We start from the raw sequence: 17,005 nt of genomic DNA, 5'->3' as shown, positions 1-17,005 counted from the left end.
CTACCCCCACCCTGGTGAGGCACCACCCTGCTTGCCGTTGATGCCAGGTGAGGAGCTGGAGGAGATGGGTGCTGTGCAAGGGGAGACAGTCTCTAAAGGTACAAGGGCTTTTTGGATTGTGGGGTCTCCCCTGGGGACCTCTCACATCTTCGTATGAATGTTGCAGAGGTAGCCGAGAACCGAACCTTGTGTCTAGAAGTTGGAAACTCCTCCGTCCTGGAGACCAGAATTACACCCCAAATGTGGCAGGTGGCCTGGGGTCACCTCTGTAGTAGGATCTGCCCTGTGGCCTGGTGGTGGGCTGGGCCGTGGCCGGCACCCCCAGGAGTGTGGCCTGGAGGGCACTGTTGGACCCTTGCACAGGTCGACATCGAGGCCTGGCCAGCCCCGGAGCCGTGGGGCACACACCGCACAGACTGCACCCTGGGGACCATTTAAAATATACAAGAGGAGTGGTCATGGGAGAGCTGACTCCCGGGCCTTGACTCCGGCTTCCTTCCTGCACTTGCCCCCGTCCACTGCCTGTCTGTGCTCTCCTCGGTCCACGTCCTTTGCAGAACCCTCTGAGTACTGTTAGAGCCACAGTCTTGGCAGCTCTCAGCAGCCCCGTCGCCCTCTGCAGACCCCTTCCCACCCCCTGGAGGGAGCTCTCCGTCTCCAACCACAGCTCAGCATGGAGGTCCTTGTCCCTCATCCTCTGCTTTTCTCCCCCAGGTTATTCTGAAGGATCTGGAGGTATTGGCAGAAATTGCTTCCTCCCCCGCAGGCCAGATGGATGACCCAGGCCCCCTCGATGGCCCTGACCTCCGGGTCAGCCACTCAGAGCTCCAGGTGCCCACCCCTGGCAGAGCTGGCCTACTGAAGACTCCTGGTGAGTCCTTCCCGGAGGGTTGCAGCCTCGGGGACCCTGGGAATGGCAGTGCTCAGTCTTGTCCTGGACCGGCTGGCCTTTGGGTTGTCCCTCTTTCCGCACCCTCCTGCCTCATACTACAGCAGCCCTCCACCCCTGTAAGAGACCTTCACAGCCCTTTTTCCTCATCTCCCTGCAAGTCTCGGGCTTTTGGGCCTTTGGCTAAATATAAAACCATCCGGGTCAGCTGACTGTCTCTTTCCCTGGGGTGGCGTCTCCCAGTCAGGAATCAAGGGGCTTTGGAGTCTTGGGTGTCACAGGTGGAAGACTAGGCAGCCGCTCCCTTCCTCATCGAGAAGCTAAAAATAACATGGCAGCAGCCCAGGCCGGAGAGCAGATAATTCAGACAGGAAGTTCCCGGGCAGTCCTTCAACGTAAAGGTGGCCGTGGCACTCCTGGAGCTCAACCCTCAGCGTCCTTCCAGACAGCAGGTGGCTCTTCTCCCTGGGCCTGTGTGACTCCCAGGTCCTCCCTCCCAGGCAGATGCCTCTTCCCTCCAGTGACACAATCCTGGAAAATGCCCAGGGATGCGACTTGGAAGGAAAGTACCCAGCGAATCTTGGGCATTTGCCCAAGTCCCCTGAGCAGCTCTTGACATCTTTGTCCCCTGAGCAGCTCTTGACATCCAGATACAAGGTCCTAGACCTCCTTTGATGCAGAAGCCAAGAGTCAAATAGATCTGGGGCCTTTCAGTGGCAGCTTCCCTCCTGCAGCCCCACCATACTGGTCCCAGAAGGCGTCCCGGTACTCGGCCCTGAGGACACCTGCTTGGTGGAATTGGAGGTGACCCCAGGGCTGCCATTCAATCACAGAACACCCATGCATTAAAGACATCTGCCTGATGAAACTTGAATTGAAGCCCCTGCAGTGGGGTGTCACATAGGACCCCAGGCTTCAGGCTACCGCCACTGTGCACACTCTTGGGCCTGCAGCTGGTCCCAAGTTTCCAGCTGTTTCTGACCAAAGCAAGGAAGGAGTAAGGGGCTCTAGCAGCAGCCCAGCTTCCTTCTCTCATTTCACAGGACACGGTGGTTTCCCTGCCTGTGAGCCGTTTCCTCTGGGCAGTCAGAGGCCACGGCCGGGAGGCTCCCACGTCCTGACCAGGAGACCCCTAGGGAGGAGATTCCTACCCTTTGTCCCACAGTTCAGCAGTCCATTCTTCATCCTGTGTCCCCATGTCAGCACTTGGGCGTCAGCCTGAAGTCTCTGGATGGGAGGCAGGAGTGCCAGAGGTTGAGTGTGAGGCCAAGCCTCGCCGCAGGGGTGGGACAAAAGGGGGAAGAGCAGCAGCTGAGGGAGGGGTTCCCACCGGTGCGGCCAGGCCCCCAGATCTCCCTGCCCAGGAAGCAGTTAGCACGCATCCTCAGGGGGAGAAGCTGAGGCAGCATAGCCTCGGGCAGGGGACACCTTGTTCTCCCGGGACTGTCTGTGATCTGTCCCTCCATCTGTAGGGTATGTTTTCTCTTCCTCCCGGGCACAGAGAAGCCGATGACTGTGGAACGCTTACTGGCTAGTGGAGATGGGCCAGAAAACAGCCATGAACAGCTCGGGTCTGTGTTGGAGAGGGCCTGGTCCAGGGAGTTCCGGCAGCAAGCCCTCCACTGCTGGGGAGCAGGGGCTGAAAGGGACTTGGAGGGCAAAGAGGTTGAACCCCAGCTCCTGGCCCTGTCAAGACAGGTGGGCCGCTAGGGAGGCCCAGGTGCTGAAGACGTGCCCCAGCTCACAAGGCTGTCAGACCGGCTCACATCAGCCAGGGCCTCACCCCGAATTCATAGAAAACAGCCGAGTATGCCAGATGGGAAGAAATTCCATCCTGGAAAGAGCACCAAGGAAGTGCCTGAAGCTAGTAATGCTTCCCTACTTCAAGGATACACAGTGCCATGGGCCCCGAGCTCTTAGCCTGAGACCTATGTGTGCCCTGCAGGGAGTGTGGGAACCACACATGCGTGCTGTCCATAGTTGACCCCAGATCTGTCCGACGGGTCCATGGTTTTAAAAGGTCAAGCTCAAGGCGGTAATAGAAGAGCATGGGAAGCCAGAGCTGTACCCTGTCCCCTCTCCCGCCTCAGCCACCTTGGGGAGGGCACACGCCAGGCCCCAAAGGCCCCAGAGCTGTTAGGATGGTAGGGGTGCTTGTGTGAGTCAGAAAGCACGCAGGAAGTGCGCGCTCATTCCCTGCGGCCGCTCTTTCTCCCATCGCTTCTCAGGCGTACGAGGGGTTTGTTCTGTCCGCTTCTGTCTGGCTGTGCACAGAGGCTGCGAGGCCAGCCCCTCTTCCTGTTCGGTCACTGCCTTCCTCTGCTCTCCAGGGCACAGCTCTGAGAACTTGCGGAGTGCAGAGCTGTGTCCCTTTAAGGTCGTTTGCCACCTTACCGCCACCCCACCCTCCCGTCCCTGTAAAGGCACTTTGGAAAGCCAGGGAGGCTGGGAGCCAAGCAAAGAGGAAACCAGTGGTGTTTGTAGGGAGCTAAGTGGCCCTGCCTTCCTGTCGGGTCTGTAAACTCGGAGGGTGCAGATTGAACGCAGCAGGAGCGGTAGGGAAGCCAGCCCATTACACGCCTGGATAGTTGCTGTGCTGGCCTAAAAGCGCCACAGGAATGGTCCCCAGGGCCACAGGCAGAGTTGTCCACAGGGGATTTTGCTCTCGCCTGGCCTAGCATGAACATCTCTGGCTCCAGCACAGAGCGGCAGGGGCAGAGGTGGTGGTCTCCCTCCCCCCACCACCCCACCCCGGCCTGCCCCTCTTCACTCCTGACCTTGGCAGAGCCCCGGGGCTGGGGAGAGGGCCACCTCTGGGGCAGTCAAGAGGGGAGCTGCCTGGGTGGGCGGCCCTGAGGGAAGCCTGTGGAAGGCTCCCTGTCTCCCTAACTTGTGTTTTGGTGATATGACACGAAAACAACCGGTTGGGTCCCCTGTGACTTGGCAACTTTTGTGCCTTCTCTGTGTGGCTCCACATGGCTGGGGCCCTGCCAGGCTCTGGGGAGAGGGGGTGGTGAGCCCCCTGGAGCAGGCCTGCAGTGGGCAGGCCCAGCAGGAGCAGGCAGGCTCTGGGCTGAGTCCGTCATTGGAGACGGGGCTGGACATCCTGCTGCACGAGAGGCAGGCCCCTGGGCCCCGCACCACAGCAGTGTGGCGATCTGGGACCAAAAGTCACCCCAGGACTGACGTTTGCCCCCAAAACCCAGTCTTCATGACCTTCCCTTCTGGCCACGGGGCCCATTCTTGGGATAAAGCAGCTCTTGTCAATGTGCCCTGCAGGGCTCGCTGGTCCCAGCTCTAAACACACGGGCAAAAATGAACGTTCTGATTCAGTTTCGTTGCTTATAGCCCGGCCTGGCGTGACCAAGTGCAGAAATAAATTCTAGAAGAAACGCGGGAAGCCATCCCTGGTAGTTTTGCCAATAGTAGCGGTGACTGTAGTATGCTGAGCTCTCATTTAGGACTGGGCACCGTTCTAAGCACTTCTCACGTCAGCTCACTGAACCCTCCCCGTGGATCAGCCCTTGACCCTTATGCCATCTCTGAGGAGGGCACTGCTGTCATTCCCACCTGGGCTGGGGGATCATGGCAGCAGTGGTGCTGGCCCGGGAGCCTGGCCTGAGAGCCTGCTCTCTTCACCTTCACACTCAGAAGACGGCAACACACGTGAACCCCACCCTGTCCAGCAGTGGTGGTGGAATCGGTGGTCCAGCTTCCTCCTCTGCGTGCTGGGCTGTGGCCTCAGCCTGGCAGTTTTGGGGGGTATCCCTCCTCTTCACAGCGACTTCAGGGACCCCATTCCAGCCTTAAGCCACTCAGCACCTCATTTCCTGCCCTTCTGCTGCCTCCCCCCTGGCCTGCCCTCTACTTCCTCCGGCCACAGCAGACCATTTCCCAGCCCACACACCCTTTTCGGGCGGCGTAAAAGCACTCGGGTGCTGGGGCAGCTCTGCGCTGCCTGTCTTGTGACCTTGGGCAAGTGTCCTGCCTCGGTGCCACCTCTCCTTCCTGTGTAGATCGGGTGATGGGCCCCTGGGGGGCTTTGTGAGCGCTTGCATGGAAGGAGGTAAGGTAAATGCCCTGTATGTGTAAAGTGCTGCCTTTGCTTCCATCCTTCTATGTTACGAGAGCTTACGCGTGCTCCAGGCCAGCTCAGATGGCTTCTCTTCCATACAGCTTTCTAGGATATCCCAGGCCAGACTCCTTTCTCACACTTTGTTCCTTCCACCAGTCACACTGTGGGGTTCGCATCTGTTTCCCCCCTGGCCGTGACCTCTTAGACCCCCTGAAAGTGCAGGTTATGCCAGCCTCAGCATCGCCTAGAGCTCATCAGAAATGCAGACACTGAGGCCCACCCCGGAGTCAGAATCGCATTCTGTCAGGATTGCTGGGTGACTTGTGTGCTCCTCAGTTTGAGAAGCACCAGCTCATACCGCAGGGGCCTGCTATACTCACCTCTGAACCCCCAGCGTCAGGCGCCCAGTAAGGGTCAGCACCCCTCTTTCAGAGTTTCTTAAATTGACAGAAGGAGCGGGTACCAGGACCGATCACCCAGTCCCCACTGTCGGGTCTGAGGCTCCCCTAGCACATCTGCCCAGGCCTTCACTTGTCCCCAGATGGAGAACCTGGCCCCCTTCAACCCAGGCCCCTTCCTGGTCTCTCCAGCGCCCCCTTGGCCCCAGTCCCTGCTCTCCCAGCAGGGGCAGCACGGCCCCTCTCCACCGCCACATCAGCTGGAAGGTCCTCCCAGGCCCTGCCCTGGCCCATCAGCTTATCTCTTGCTCCGAACCAGGCAACTGGAAAGCCTCCTGGATTTGGGTGACTGCCCAGGGCAGAGGACTCCCCGGCTTTTCCACAGAAAAGAAAGTTTCTGCCCTTTGGATTGGGTCCCGAGGGTGCCGTTGCTGCAACATCTCAACCACCCTTTTGTCCACACAGCCATAGGGTTTGGGCCCTCTACTCGGTGGACTCCACACCCCCTGAGACCCTGCTTCCCGAGTGGCCGGGGCCTCCCTGTCTCCCTGTTCTGCGTGTAGGCTCTCCCTTCCCTGCTTGTCCCCCTCGGTCCCATACCAGCCTCCCAGTCACTCAGCCCGCTCCTCGGAGCACTTCCTGTGCCAGGCATGGCGTCACGCTCCTAACCCCCGCGAGGTTCACAGATAGCTACCGGCCCAGAGAAGGTGTCACATCCTCAGGAGTGCCCTGCCAGTCAGCCACAGGACCTGCATCTGCGCCGGGTCCCCGGCACTTCCCCCTCCTCTCAGGGCAACGGAGCCAGATGCCCACTGGAGGTGCTGGCCAGGCACACGGCCCCAGCCCTCGGGGGAGGTAGCTGGGAGGGCTGGGAGCGGAGCGGGGACCCTGCTGGGCCCAGGCTGGGCGCCTGGTGTTTTTGCATCTGGTTTTGTTGAACTGTAACTCGCGTTGTGTATTGAGGCCAGAGCTATTTTTATCCTGACATGTGAGGCTCCTTCACGTCATAGCCGCAAAGCTCAATCCAAAACATCCCAGGGAAGGCTGTTTGTAAGACGTTCTGCAGATTCTCATGTCGCCACATCAGGTTTCACTTACTAACATCTGCAGGGCTGGCTCCCTGGCCGCCCACGCCCCGGCCTGGTTTTGTATACAGGGTGCTCCCAGCAGTATCTGTTGGCCCCTCGGCCAGCCAGTGGTCACGTGAACGTCCTGCCAGAGCCCACTCCTCTAAACCAGAAATGCCAGGCAGGCGGCACTGGGACTGGTCCTCGGCAGTAGGGAATGGAAATCCCGCTCTTCTCAGCCCCTCAAAGGGCGCCTCCCTCCTGAGACCCGTGTCCAGGTTGCTCCCAGCCCTCTCCTCACTTCCCCACCTCCTGGGGCCCCGGCCAGAACAGCTCCCCGACCGTCCGCGGCGGGCCTGGAAAACCGTGCTATCAGCAGTGTCTCCTGAGTCAAAGCCTCCCAGCCCTGTCGTCCCAGCAGATCCTCATGTTAGAGGGCGGGCCCTGACTCCGGGCGCCGGGCCCCTCTCTGGCTCTGCCCTGTCCTAATGGGCCGGCAGCATGTAGCCCCGGGCCCCTCCCGAGGGAGAGCTGAGCTCAGTGGCTTTTATGGGCTGCTGAGAAAGGAGGCCGATTCCCAGCCGAGCTTGTCAAGCACGCAGATGAGCGCGAGGCAGAGGCGGCCGGTGGAGGCGCTGTGAGCTCCCCACGGGGAGGAGCAGGCTGCGGTTGGGCAGAAATTAGTTCAGTTGAGAAAGGCTTGTCATTCCCTGTAGTAACACCCCTGGAGCGGGTTTGTTCTCTCTGCACCCCATCTCCTCCTCCCGTGCCTGCAACCTTGCCTGGAAACATCTCACAGGTTCCACCTCAAGCCAGCTGGGCCAGAAGGGCTGGTGAGTCAGAAAAGTGGCCGGTGGGGCCAATGGGAAACAGGATGGGAAGGACCGAATAGGCCCTCACCCTGTCCGTGGTGAGCACTGAGATGCGCCCCATCCTTGCCCGGCCCACCTGGCCAGTGTTGCCCTTCCCCCCGACCTCTCCTGCGGAGGCTTCTCTCAAGGGCAGTGGCCCTGACCAGAGCCCATTCTGGTGGGTGGGAGCCTGAAGGGCCACCGGCCTCAGGCAGCTCCCCCGAAGCTCCCACCCTCCTAGTCTCAGCCTCAGGAAGGCGCCCGGCACCCACTTCGGTTGCACCCGGCCTGCTGCTCCTCGTAGTGCTTAAGTGGAGCAGCGGAAGCTTCCTCAGTAACCACCGCACTGTGAGAATGGGAGGCACTCGACGTGGCTTCTCCCAGATGTGGCTCTGCCCCCCCTGCCTCCTAAGGGCCTCAGCTCCAGGGGCCACCATGCGGGCCTGGATGTAGAGAGTGGATTGTGGGGCCCAAAGCGGGCTGTGGCTGAGGAGAGCGGCGACATGTGCGGAGCAGCCCCAGGCCTTCTCTTCTGCCGGTCTTTCAGCTGAGGGGTGGCCAGATCTCCCTCCCTGAATGTGGGGGGTGGGGGAGGGGTCCCAGGCGATCCCCTCTCCTCACAGCCTCCCTGCCCCCCAGCAGAGGACTGTGAACTCGTCCCAGATCTGACATTCCAGACTATCCCCAGCCCTCAGTCGTCCAGTCCGAGACTCGGAGAACGGGAACCATTTGCTTCATGCAGTGCTCTGGGTTATGGCACATTTGCCAGGGATAGCAGCCCCGGTTTACCGAGATCAGACTATTTAGGAAGCCCCAGGCCAGGTACGTTACATGTTTGTCTCGTTTAATGAGGGCTCTCATTGCCCCCACTTTGCAGATGAGAAAACTGAGGCTTAGAGAGGGTAAGAGACTTGCAATTCTGGAGTTGCACAGCTAGTAAGCGGTTGAGTGGAGGTCTGATCTGAACCCAGGTCTGATGGACTCCCAAGCCAAGCTCTAAACACCATGTTTGATGCTTCCCACTGCCTCTGTAGGGACAGAACCACCCAGCACCTCTCCCCAGTGCCTGCCCAAGACACCCAGTCCCTGGAGACTGGAGACTGTGGCCCCAGGTGGGGAGGATTTTGTTTTGGTCAGTCCCCATTTGGGTCCCTTTGTCCTTTGGAACCTAAGCCTGGAAAAGGGGTGGGACAGAGGTGTACATACAGAAGCTAGAAGGGGACAGGGACATAAGGAGTCATCATGAACAAGCACCCAAGAGAATGCTGCAGGCAGCTGGGCTCCAGTCCACACACACCTCCACTGGGGGGCGTGGGGGGAGCCTCTGCCCTCCTGCCAGGCCACCATGGGAGCGGCAGAATACATATCCTCAAGTGTGGGGAGGGGCACAAGGGGCTGAGAGGCAGCCGGGCTGCCTCAGCAGCTGTATCTGCAGCCACCTCTTTGGAGATCAGCCCCAGCTGGGCCTGGGGTAACTCGATCTGTGAGAATGTGACACTTGATTCTGCAAACAGCCCCTCTGGGCAGGGAGCAGAGACTGTTTGCCATTCCAGAGTCACTCAGGACTGCCTGGGCCAGGCTCTTCTGGACAGGGACCCAGAACAACACACTGCAAACAACAAGAAATTCAATGAGGCCTGTCCTTGAACTGGCTTCTCGCCCCGTGCACGGTTCACAGGAGCTGTAAAAGAGGTTCAGGAGAGAGGACAGTATTTTGAAGGTGTGGCTCCTGGTAAGGAATCCTCATAGAGTAATTCACAGCCAGGAAAAACAAAACAGGAAACAACTTTTCCAGTTCCCAGCCACTTCCCCGTAAGGACCACACGAGGACGTAAGGAAGACTGAGTTCAGCAAAACGACAGAACTCCTGGGACAAGGTTTTACTGCTGCTTCCTGGCATCTGATGAAGTCAGCCTGTAGGGGCTCCTCTGTAAGGCTCACTTGTAGTGCTCTGGACGACGCTTCCACACGTTCCTGTTTTGTGCTCTAGGCTGATGCTTCTGGGAGCTGATACTCCTTGCACAGCCGAGCTTGATTCCTAGAGACCCCCCACGCTGCCTGTTTCACTAAATCGTACCCTTTAAAAGGGTGAACTTTATGGTATATGAATTATATCTAAGTTAAGCTGTTATTTTTTAAAAAAAATCAGATGTCCTGTTAATGCCTCAGGCAGATGGAATGAGGAGTCCTAGCATCACTGACACCTCTTTCCAGCAGTGCTGTTGAGGTCATCATGTGTTGGAAAGGAAGGACGGGGGGTAGATCCCAAGGGGTGTATGAACAGACACTACGTTGGGATCACCCAGGCATTGTGTCAGCCCCGCCCTCGTCCCCTCCGCGCTGGAGGCCTTACATAGGGGACCATGTGCAGGGCTGGGACTGGGACGGGGTTGCAGGGACAGTGTGGTGACGGCTGTATCTGGCTTTCAGTGTATTTTCAGCTGGTACACAGAGGGAGACCTCGAGTGTGCTTCTGGTTGTAAAGCCAGCTCAGGGTCTTCAAAGTACTACTGTAAAAGAGCGTCTTTGCCTGAAGATGAGGAAGAATCTCTGATTTCAAAACATTGGGTGCAGATGGAAACGCTCGGTCACATTCTGTCGGTGTGTGCTGTCTTCACCCTGGTGGCCGTGTGCATAATTGACTTATTCTTAAGCAGCGGCGGGAAGGGAGTATGGCTTCTGCCTCGCAGGGTCTATCGGCTTCATGGACCATCGAGCTTGTGTGTCTGCCTTCTCTCTTTCCTCTCTTTGACTTGCCATTTCCTCTTAACCAGTCAAACAAAGCCCAAGTGTATTTTATTTATTAGGATAATGAGTAAAAAAAAAATTTTTTTTTCCAAAAATTTCTGGCACCTAGCAGCAGGTCTCACACATAGGAGATATTCACTAAGTGATGGAGGGTCAGCTGGAGGGGTGGACAGGGAAGTGGGTGCTTTTTGCAGTAAGCGGAGTTGTATCTTGCGCACACTTGTTTGGTCCTGGCTTTTTTGCTGCCAACATGGCCCTTGATTGAAGGTGTTCCCTCATCCTGTTACACAGAGACTCTTCCCCCACCTTTTTGGCGTTGATAATTGTTTATATTCTGTGGACACGTAGAATAAATCCCGGCTCTGTCCCTTTCTCTATAGGTACCAAAGGCTTGGAGTGTTCTCCTTCGACTCCGACCATGAACTCCTACTTTTACAAGTTCATGATCAACCTTCTCAAGAGGTTCAGCAGTGAACGGAAGCTTCTGGAGGTCAGAGGCGGCTTCATCATCAGGTTAGGCTCCGCGTACCTTCTGTGGTCCCACAGCCTCGGCTTTTCATTCTCCTACCATACAAGGGGTCAGGGCAACCATTTTCGCTTCCACTCCTCTCTCCTCCTTTTCCTGACCTTTGAGCTCTTAAAAGAAACAAAGAAGGTTCCCCCTTCACACCAGGTTGCTGGTGCTACTGACATGGGTTAGGTCGATGTCACCATTTTTTGAACAAATGAATTCGTTTTTCACTTGTTGAGACAGCTTTCCTTGAGGCTAGATATCCTCTCATTGAACACTCTTGTGGGAGTCTTCAGGGAGAAAAGGAGGTGAGCCAGACAGAGCATGAACCTGGCTGCGCTGGGTGCCCAGCTGTCAGCACACCGTTGGGCCACAGCTGGGTGGCAGCAGTGGCTCTGGCGGAGCCAGGTTCTTGTGCTGTGTGAGCCCAGCCCCGGACAGTCCCAGGGCACCAGCCCCAGTCCCTGGAGGCCTGCAGAACTGTCACCGCCAGCAGTATGGCCAGGTCTGGCCCTTTGCCTCTTGCTTGGCTCCAAGGAGCAGGGTCACCAGGAGAGTGACCTTAGGCCAACAGAAACCTAGAGGGGACACAGATTTCTCCAGGCTCCCCAGAAAGCCAGGCAGAGGAGTTTTCCAGAATACTCTGAGTGACCCTAGATACTCTACAGCAGTGGTTCTTGGCCCTGACTGCACGTTAGGTCACCAAGGAGGCTTGAAAAAGAAGGTGATGGCTGGGCTCCACCCTGACCAGTGAAATCAGGCCCTCTGGGGCGACGGAGGTTAGTAAAGCCATCCAGGGTGCTCAGGGAGCAGACTAATGTCCCAGGAGTTGGCGGGCTCCTGATCAGGGCCATCTGGGGGTTGGGGAGTTGAAGGAGAATTCCAGGGAGAGGGTCCACCCTGCACAGAGGCTTCAAGGCAGGAAGGAGGTTGGAGAGTTCATTTTGCTGTAAACCAGAAGGCGAGGGGAGAGGGGCTCAGCCGTTCGAGCTGGACTAAGGACTGGGGCCCTTACCCAGAGGTCAGCGGGAAGCCGCTGAATGGGCTTGAGCAGGGGAATGGTGTGACCGGTTTGCTGCTTTTTATGTATATATATAAATTTATTTATTAATTTCTATTTTTGGCTGCGTTGGGTCTTCGTTGCAGTGCGCGGGCTTCTCATTGCAGTGGCCTCTCTTGCTGCAGAGCACGGCCTCTAGGCGCGCGGGCTTCAGTAGTTGTGGCTCGCAGGCTCTAGAGCGCAGCCTCAGTAGTTGTGGCGCACGGGCTTAGTTGCTCCGCGGCATGTGCGATCTTCCTAGACCAGGGCTTGAACCCTTGTCTCCTGCATCGGCAGGCGGATTCTCAACCACTGCGCCACCAGGGAAGCCCCAGATTGCTGTTTTTACAGATTACTGTGCTGCTGGGAGAGAATGGGTGGATGTGTGGGAGACCGGCTGGGAGGCTGTTGTCCAAGGTGGCAGCTTGTAGGGGGATGGGAAGAAGCAGTGCAGTGCGATGCAAGAATTAGTAAGAAGTGTGTTGATTGGTGATGAATTGCATGAGGGAGGGAGGGAGGAGAGAGGGAGTTGGGGGGGACGGCCAAGACTGTGGTGTGAGCAGCAGGGTAGATAGTGGTAGCTGTCCCTGAGGTGGGAGCCCCGGAAGAGCAGCTGGGAGGGAGGGGTTTCAAATAGCTTTGGGAACGTCAAAGGAGAGACATTGAAGACATCGCTATGTCTGCCTCTCAAAGGAGGGATCTAGGCCCACGATACAAATCTGGAGGTTGACGGCAGTCATTCATTCATTCACTCTCTTATCCATTCATTCAACAGATATTTACTGAACACTGTGCGGGGTTCCATTCTAGATAATTCTACCTTGTGGATTTCATTCCTAGGGACTAAGAATGGTTGGTGGTCAGAGCGAAGGAAGGCTGCCCGGAGCCGGGCCCTTCAGAGTTCCAGTGTGTAATAGTTGGGTCTGGAGAAGCCGGGAGAGGAGGCTGAGAAGAAGGGCCCAAGAGGTAGAAAGAAGCAGAGGAAAGAGGAGGATGGCGGGAGGCAGCGAGGGGAGAGGAGGCCGGAAGAGGGCCGGCTGGAAGGCGTTGGGGAGTCTGCTAAGCGCGGGGCGAGCTGAAGGAATGGGGGACAAGGAAATGGGGGGAGCAGGCCCAGGGCTTGCCTGTGTGGCGCCGGTGGGTGGAGGAGCCACAGGGCCCCAGCTCCGGGCAGAGGGTGGCATTGAGGCCTCCCTGGGGAACAGGCCAAAGGGTAGAGTCTCAGGAGGGGTCAGGCCTGCCTGGTCGGAAGGACAAACGGCAGGACCACACGTCCCTGCCCATCAGGAGGAAGGGGCTTCTGATGGTCTAGACCACCCACAGGCGTCCTGGTGGTGGTGGGGTGGTGTCACCACCCTCTGCCCTCCTGACCTCTCGCAGAGCGGGGTTTCTCAGCGTCGGCACTGTTGGCATTGGGGGCCGGGTAATTCTTCGTGGCAGCGGCTGTCCCGTGCGCTGTAGGGTGTGGAGCAGCGTCTCCAGCCTCGACCCGCTGGATGCCAGTGGCACTGTCACCCACCCAACTGGGACCATCAAAAATGTCTCCAGACAGTGCCAAAGGTCCCCTGGGGGGCAGAATCGTCCCGGGTGACGACCACGGTTACAGAGCGACAGAAATGGATTCTTACCGTCACTTGCCAAAAGAGGAAGGTTTCCATGGTTTTTTTTTTCACATCAAGTTGGACGGTTGGGGCTTGAAGAGACCCCCTACCAGGAAAATGACGGACTCTTCCCACACGAGTGGCAGTTAGCTTCGTGCGGCTTTCGAAATTGTAGAGGTGTCAGCTCTTTTGATGAGCCCTCCTTGCCTGGAAGACTTTCAGGAAACCAGTGGAGAGAAAGGCCTTTGAAAATGGAATTTGTAGCTAGTTTCCTCTCTGGAGAACTGCACTGTAATGGGTTTTTCCATCCTCTGTCAGCCTCACGTGCCCTGTCAGGGGCCTGGGGAGAGGATGCTCGGGGAGTCGGGACTATCCCCAGACAGCACCAGGCAGAAGTGCGGGCAGCGTGGGGTGTGTGTGAGTGTGCGCGGGTGCTCTCCCCACCCGCTAGGGCCGAGGCTCCGTGGAGCTGGTGCCACGTTCCCGTTCACAGCCTCTAGGACAGTGAGGCTTCGCTTGCTTTGCAGTGTCTCCCAGGCATCCTAGGCTGATGAGAATCCTCATTCTGCAGGAGGGAAATGAGAGGAAGCCGCGTGCCTGCCTGGCTCGGTTGGAGCTGGGCTGCAGACCGCTGCACTCTGCTAATTTCGCAGCTGCCCCTCTGTCCCTTCTGTGAGAGAGTGTCGAGCCAGGTGCCTTGAGGAGCCCTGCACGGCCTGCAGACCAGGACCACCTGGCGCCCAGCTCCTCAGAGGGTCCTCCCTCCTCATCCTTCTGGGGCTCAGTATCCAGCATGGCAGTCACTCGCTGTTCCAGGGCTCACACTCCCCGTGCACCACACTGGGGCCTCAGTGGGCATGGCACCTGGCCTCCAGGGCACGCGTCACTCCCACCCCGCACGGCCACAGAGGTCTCCTAGCCCTGGGCAAAGAACCCGGTGGGCTGGACAGAAGGAACCTGTGACTGGGCCCCTCACCTTTGTTGTCCCTCCTAGCCCTTCGCTTCATTTGTCCAGCCTGCCGTTCCCCCTGAAGCAGCACCGGCCCCTGTCATTTCGAGCTACAGCTTCCTCTGGGCCACACCAGCTCTGTGGGGCGGCTACCTGCTAAGCCAGCGTGCCACGCCACCCAGTCTGGGTTCTCAGGGTGAGCACAGCCCAGTATCCAACGTGGAGGAGGCCTTGAAGACGTGTGCCTTTCTCCTTCCCGTGGCCAGACGGGCCGAGGCCCTTCAGCAGAGGTTCACTGGGGCCCAGCCCTCGGAGTGTCAGCCTGCCCACCTGCCTTTCGTTTCATTTCCTTATTTTCTGCTGGTGGCTTTAAAGAGGAGCCTAATAGTGATACATGCAGGCTGAGAAGAAGCCACAGGCCCGATAAGAAACACAGTAAATGAAAAACTTTAAAAAAAAAAAAAAAAAGAGAGAGCGAGAAGCAGGGACTTCCCTGGCGGTCCAGTGGTTAAGACTCCATGCTTCCACTGCAGGGGTCATGGGTTTAATCCCTGGTCGGGGAACTAAGCTCCCTCATGCCGTGCGGCGCAGCCAAAAGAATTTAGAAAAGAAAAAAAAAAACACAGTAAATGATTCTTAACCCCCTTCTTCTGGTGTTAAGCCAGCTATGGTTTGCTCCTCTCAACCCCCAAGACTGAGCAGAGAAAGGAAAGAGATTCTTCTGGCAAACAAGTGAAGAGCCATTGTTTCTGTAGTAGTGTGTTTAGCTCAGGGTCCAGGAACAGCTACTGTCTATAGAAGGACAAAGGCATCCAGACTTCTTGAGGACAAACATCTGGTGGGGGGTCTTGGCCTTGAGGAAGATGCATGACTCTCCTCAGGCCCCGGGGTGTTTCCCCCAACTCGGCTTTCCCAGGCTGCACCTCCGTGGGGCGTGGGAGTAGGGCCCCAAACTCCAGCCAGGCCCCTGGGTGGGTTGGACATCCTCTCTGTGTCCATGTGGCCTCGCTATCTGGTGGATGTAACAGTTCAGAGGCATGTTGAGTTTGGGGAAGTCAGTGACTCCAAAACCTCGTCTCAGCCAGACTTGCTGTGACCCACTCCGGGCCCAGGCCCTTCTCCCGGCTGCAGGGACTGAGGGAGGGAAGAGAGGGACATGAGCAGATGCCACCCCAGCCCTGCCCACACCCACGCCCCCTCCCCAAGGTCCACAGGAGTCGGGCAGATGCCACAGGCACTCAGGAGCTGGATTAAGAGGGGAGCTTCTCGAGTCAAACAGCCTTGGGTTCGAATCCCAGCTCCTCTAGTTTTTAACTCTGTGACCTGTTTCCAAGCCCGTTTTGCTTTGACTATAAGACGAGGATAATTGTGCCTGCCCTGTCGTTTTGCGGAGAGGGTTACATAAGACCCTGCGTGTTACAGCGCTCCGCACGGCTTGGTCCAGGGGAGCTCTCTGTTCTGCCTCATGATGCCGCCTCAGCCTTCCACAGTGGTCTGTGGGGAGGGGAAACCAGACCCGGGAGAGGGTGAAAGAATTGAACCTTCTGTGCCGAGAGCTGGCTCCTGAGCGCCAGGCCTGCTGCGCCGACACCCAGGGCGCCCACCAGCGGCCTGGCCCTGGCACCGCTAAAACAACTCGGCCCTAAGTGGGTGTTCGTGTACATTTCCCTCCTCTGGCCTCTCCCCGCTCCCCCCACCCCGCCCGCCACCGCCAGTGCAGACAGAACAAGCGCAGAGCTTGTTTTCCCACGAACCGCTCCACTATACTCAGTAGAAAAGGAGAGGAGGGAGAAAACGCAGCCTCTTTGATAGGCTGTGATATGAGCTCCAGCGCAACCCGACAGCTGTGATCTTCACAAGGCCTGCTTCTGTGCTGGGAGGCCAGCGAGGCTGAGGACGCTCACGCTGCCGGCCAGCGCGGCCCTCTGACCAGCCGTCCTTCGGCTTCATCAGCTGCGCCTGTCCCCCTCCCCTTCCTCCCTGCTGCCTCGCAAAGAGGGCTTGCCAGAGAATGCTTTCTTTTCAGCGAGTGACTGTGCTGTGAACTCGAGGGCTCCAGCCCCATCCAGCCATGTCCATGGTGGCCGAGCACCCTCCCCGGAAAAAGGAAGCCCCCAAGATGAGGTGCAGGTGGGGGTCCAAGGGAGAGACGGGGCAGCCGTCACGAGGACCCCGAGAGCCCCACGATAAGGTTTCTGGTCCTTCTGGTCCCCTCTTGCCTCTGACACAGGCCTGGCAGCCTCTCCAGTTCGGCCAAGGCCCAGAGTCCCTAACATGTACCCCAGCTACGCCTGCCCTCCCCTCCCCCAGTGCCCCGGCTTTGCATGAGAGCCCTGTGTTGGGGGGCAGGCGAGTGAGGTGGGTGGTGGGGCTAGGAAGCCCCCGGACTTGTTTTGAATTGCAGGGTGGGAGCGGGGCACAGTGGCTCAAGAGAAGAAGCTCTCTTTCATGCCCTAATTGGGAAATTCCACTTTGCTGTCCTTGTCCGTTCCTTGGCAGGGGGTCAAACGGCCTCTGCGGCTAGGGCAGCGTGCACCACAGATCCTTGCCGACCCCAGCTCCGCCCCCCTCGGTCTCTGTATCCACCGGGCCTCTGGAGTTCATTTGCATCGGGGGCACCCCCTTTCCCCTGTCTCTGCGTGCCACCTTACCTGCCAGGGGGCATCGGTTGGGTCCCCAAAAGCCCATTGTGCTGATGCTAATGAAAGATGAATTGAGTGAAGTGGCAAGACCCAGATCCCTGTTCAAATGGCATTTTAGAAAAGCAGCTTCGCTTCTGGCCTCCAGCCTGCGGAGAGAGCTGCTGAGAGGCCCGCTTGGCTGTCTTCCTCTCGCCCCTTTAATGGATTGCGTTCATTTGCTCAGAATAAAAACAAA

General features: G+C 58.0%; 1 protein-coding gene across 2 annotated transcripts in view; it reads left to right on the top strand.

The window, feature by feature from the left end:
* Nucleotides 1–17,005, top strand: part of VAC14 (VAC14 component of PIKFYVE complex) — a 94,450-nt gene that overhangs the window by 46,000 nt on the left and 31,445 nt on the right. For both annotated transcript variants that reach the window (XM_082863058.1, XM_082863057.1), the window contains 2 exons: nt 715–871; nt 10,409–10,541. In XM_082863058.1, the coding sequence (XP_082719184.1) occupies nt 715–871; nt 10,409–10,541 (290 nt within the window). The remainder of the gene's footprint in view (nt 1–714; nt 872–10,408; nt 10,542–17,005) is intronic.

Source organism: Leucopleurus acutus, assembly GCF_964270905.1.
Source record: "Leucopleurus acutus genome assembly, chromosome: 20".
Lineage (NCBI taxonomy): Eukaryota > Metazoa > Chordata > Mammalia > Artiodactyla > Delphinidae > Leucopleurus > Leucopleurus acutus.
The sequence above is the reverse complement of the archived record's forward strand: the minus strand, read 5'-3'. Positions and strand labels throughout refer to the sequence as shown.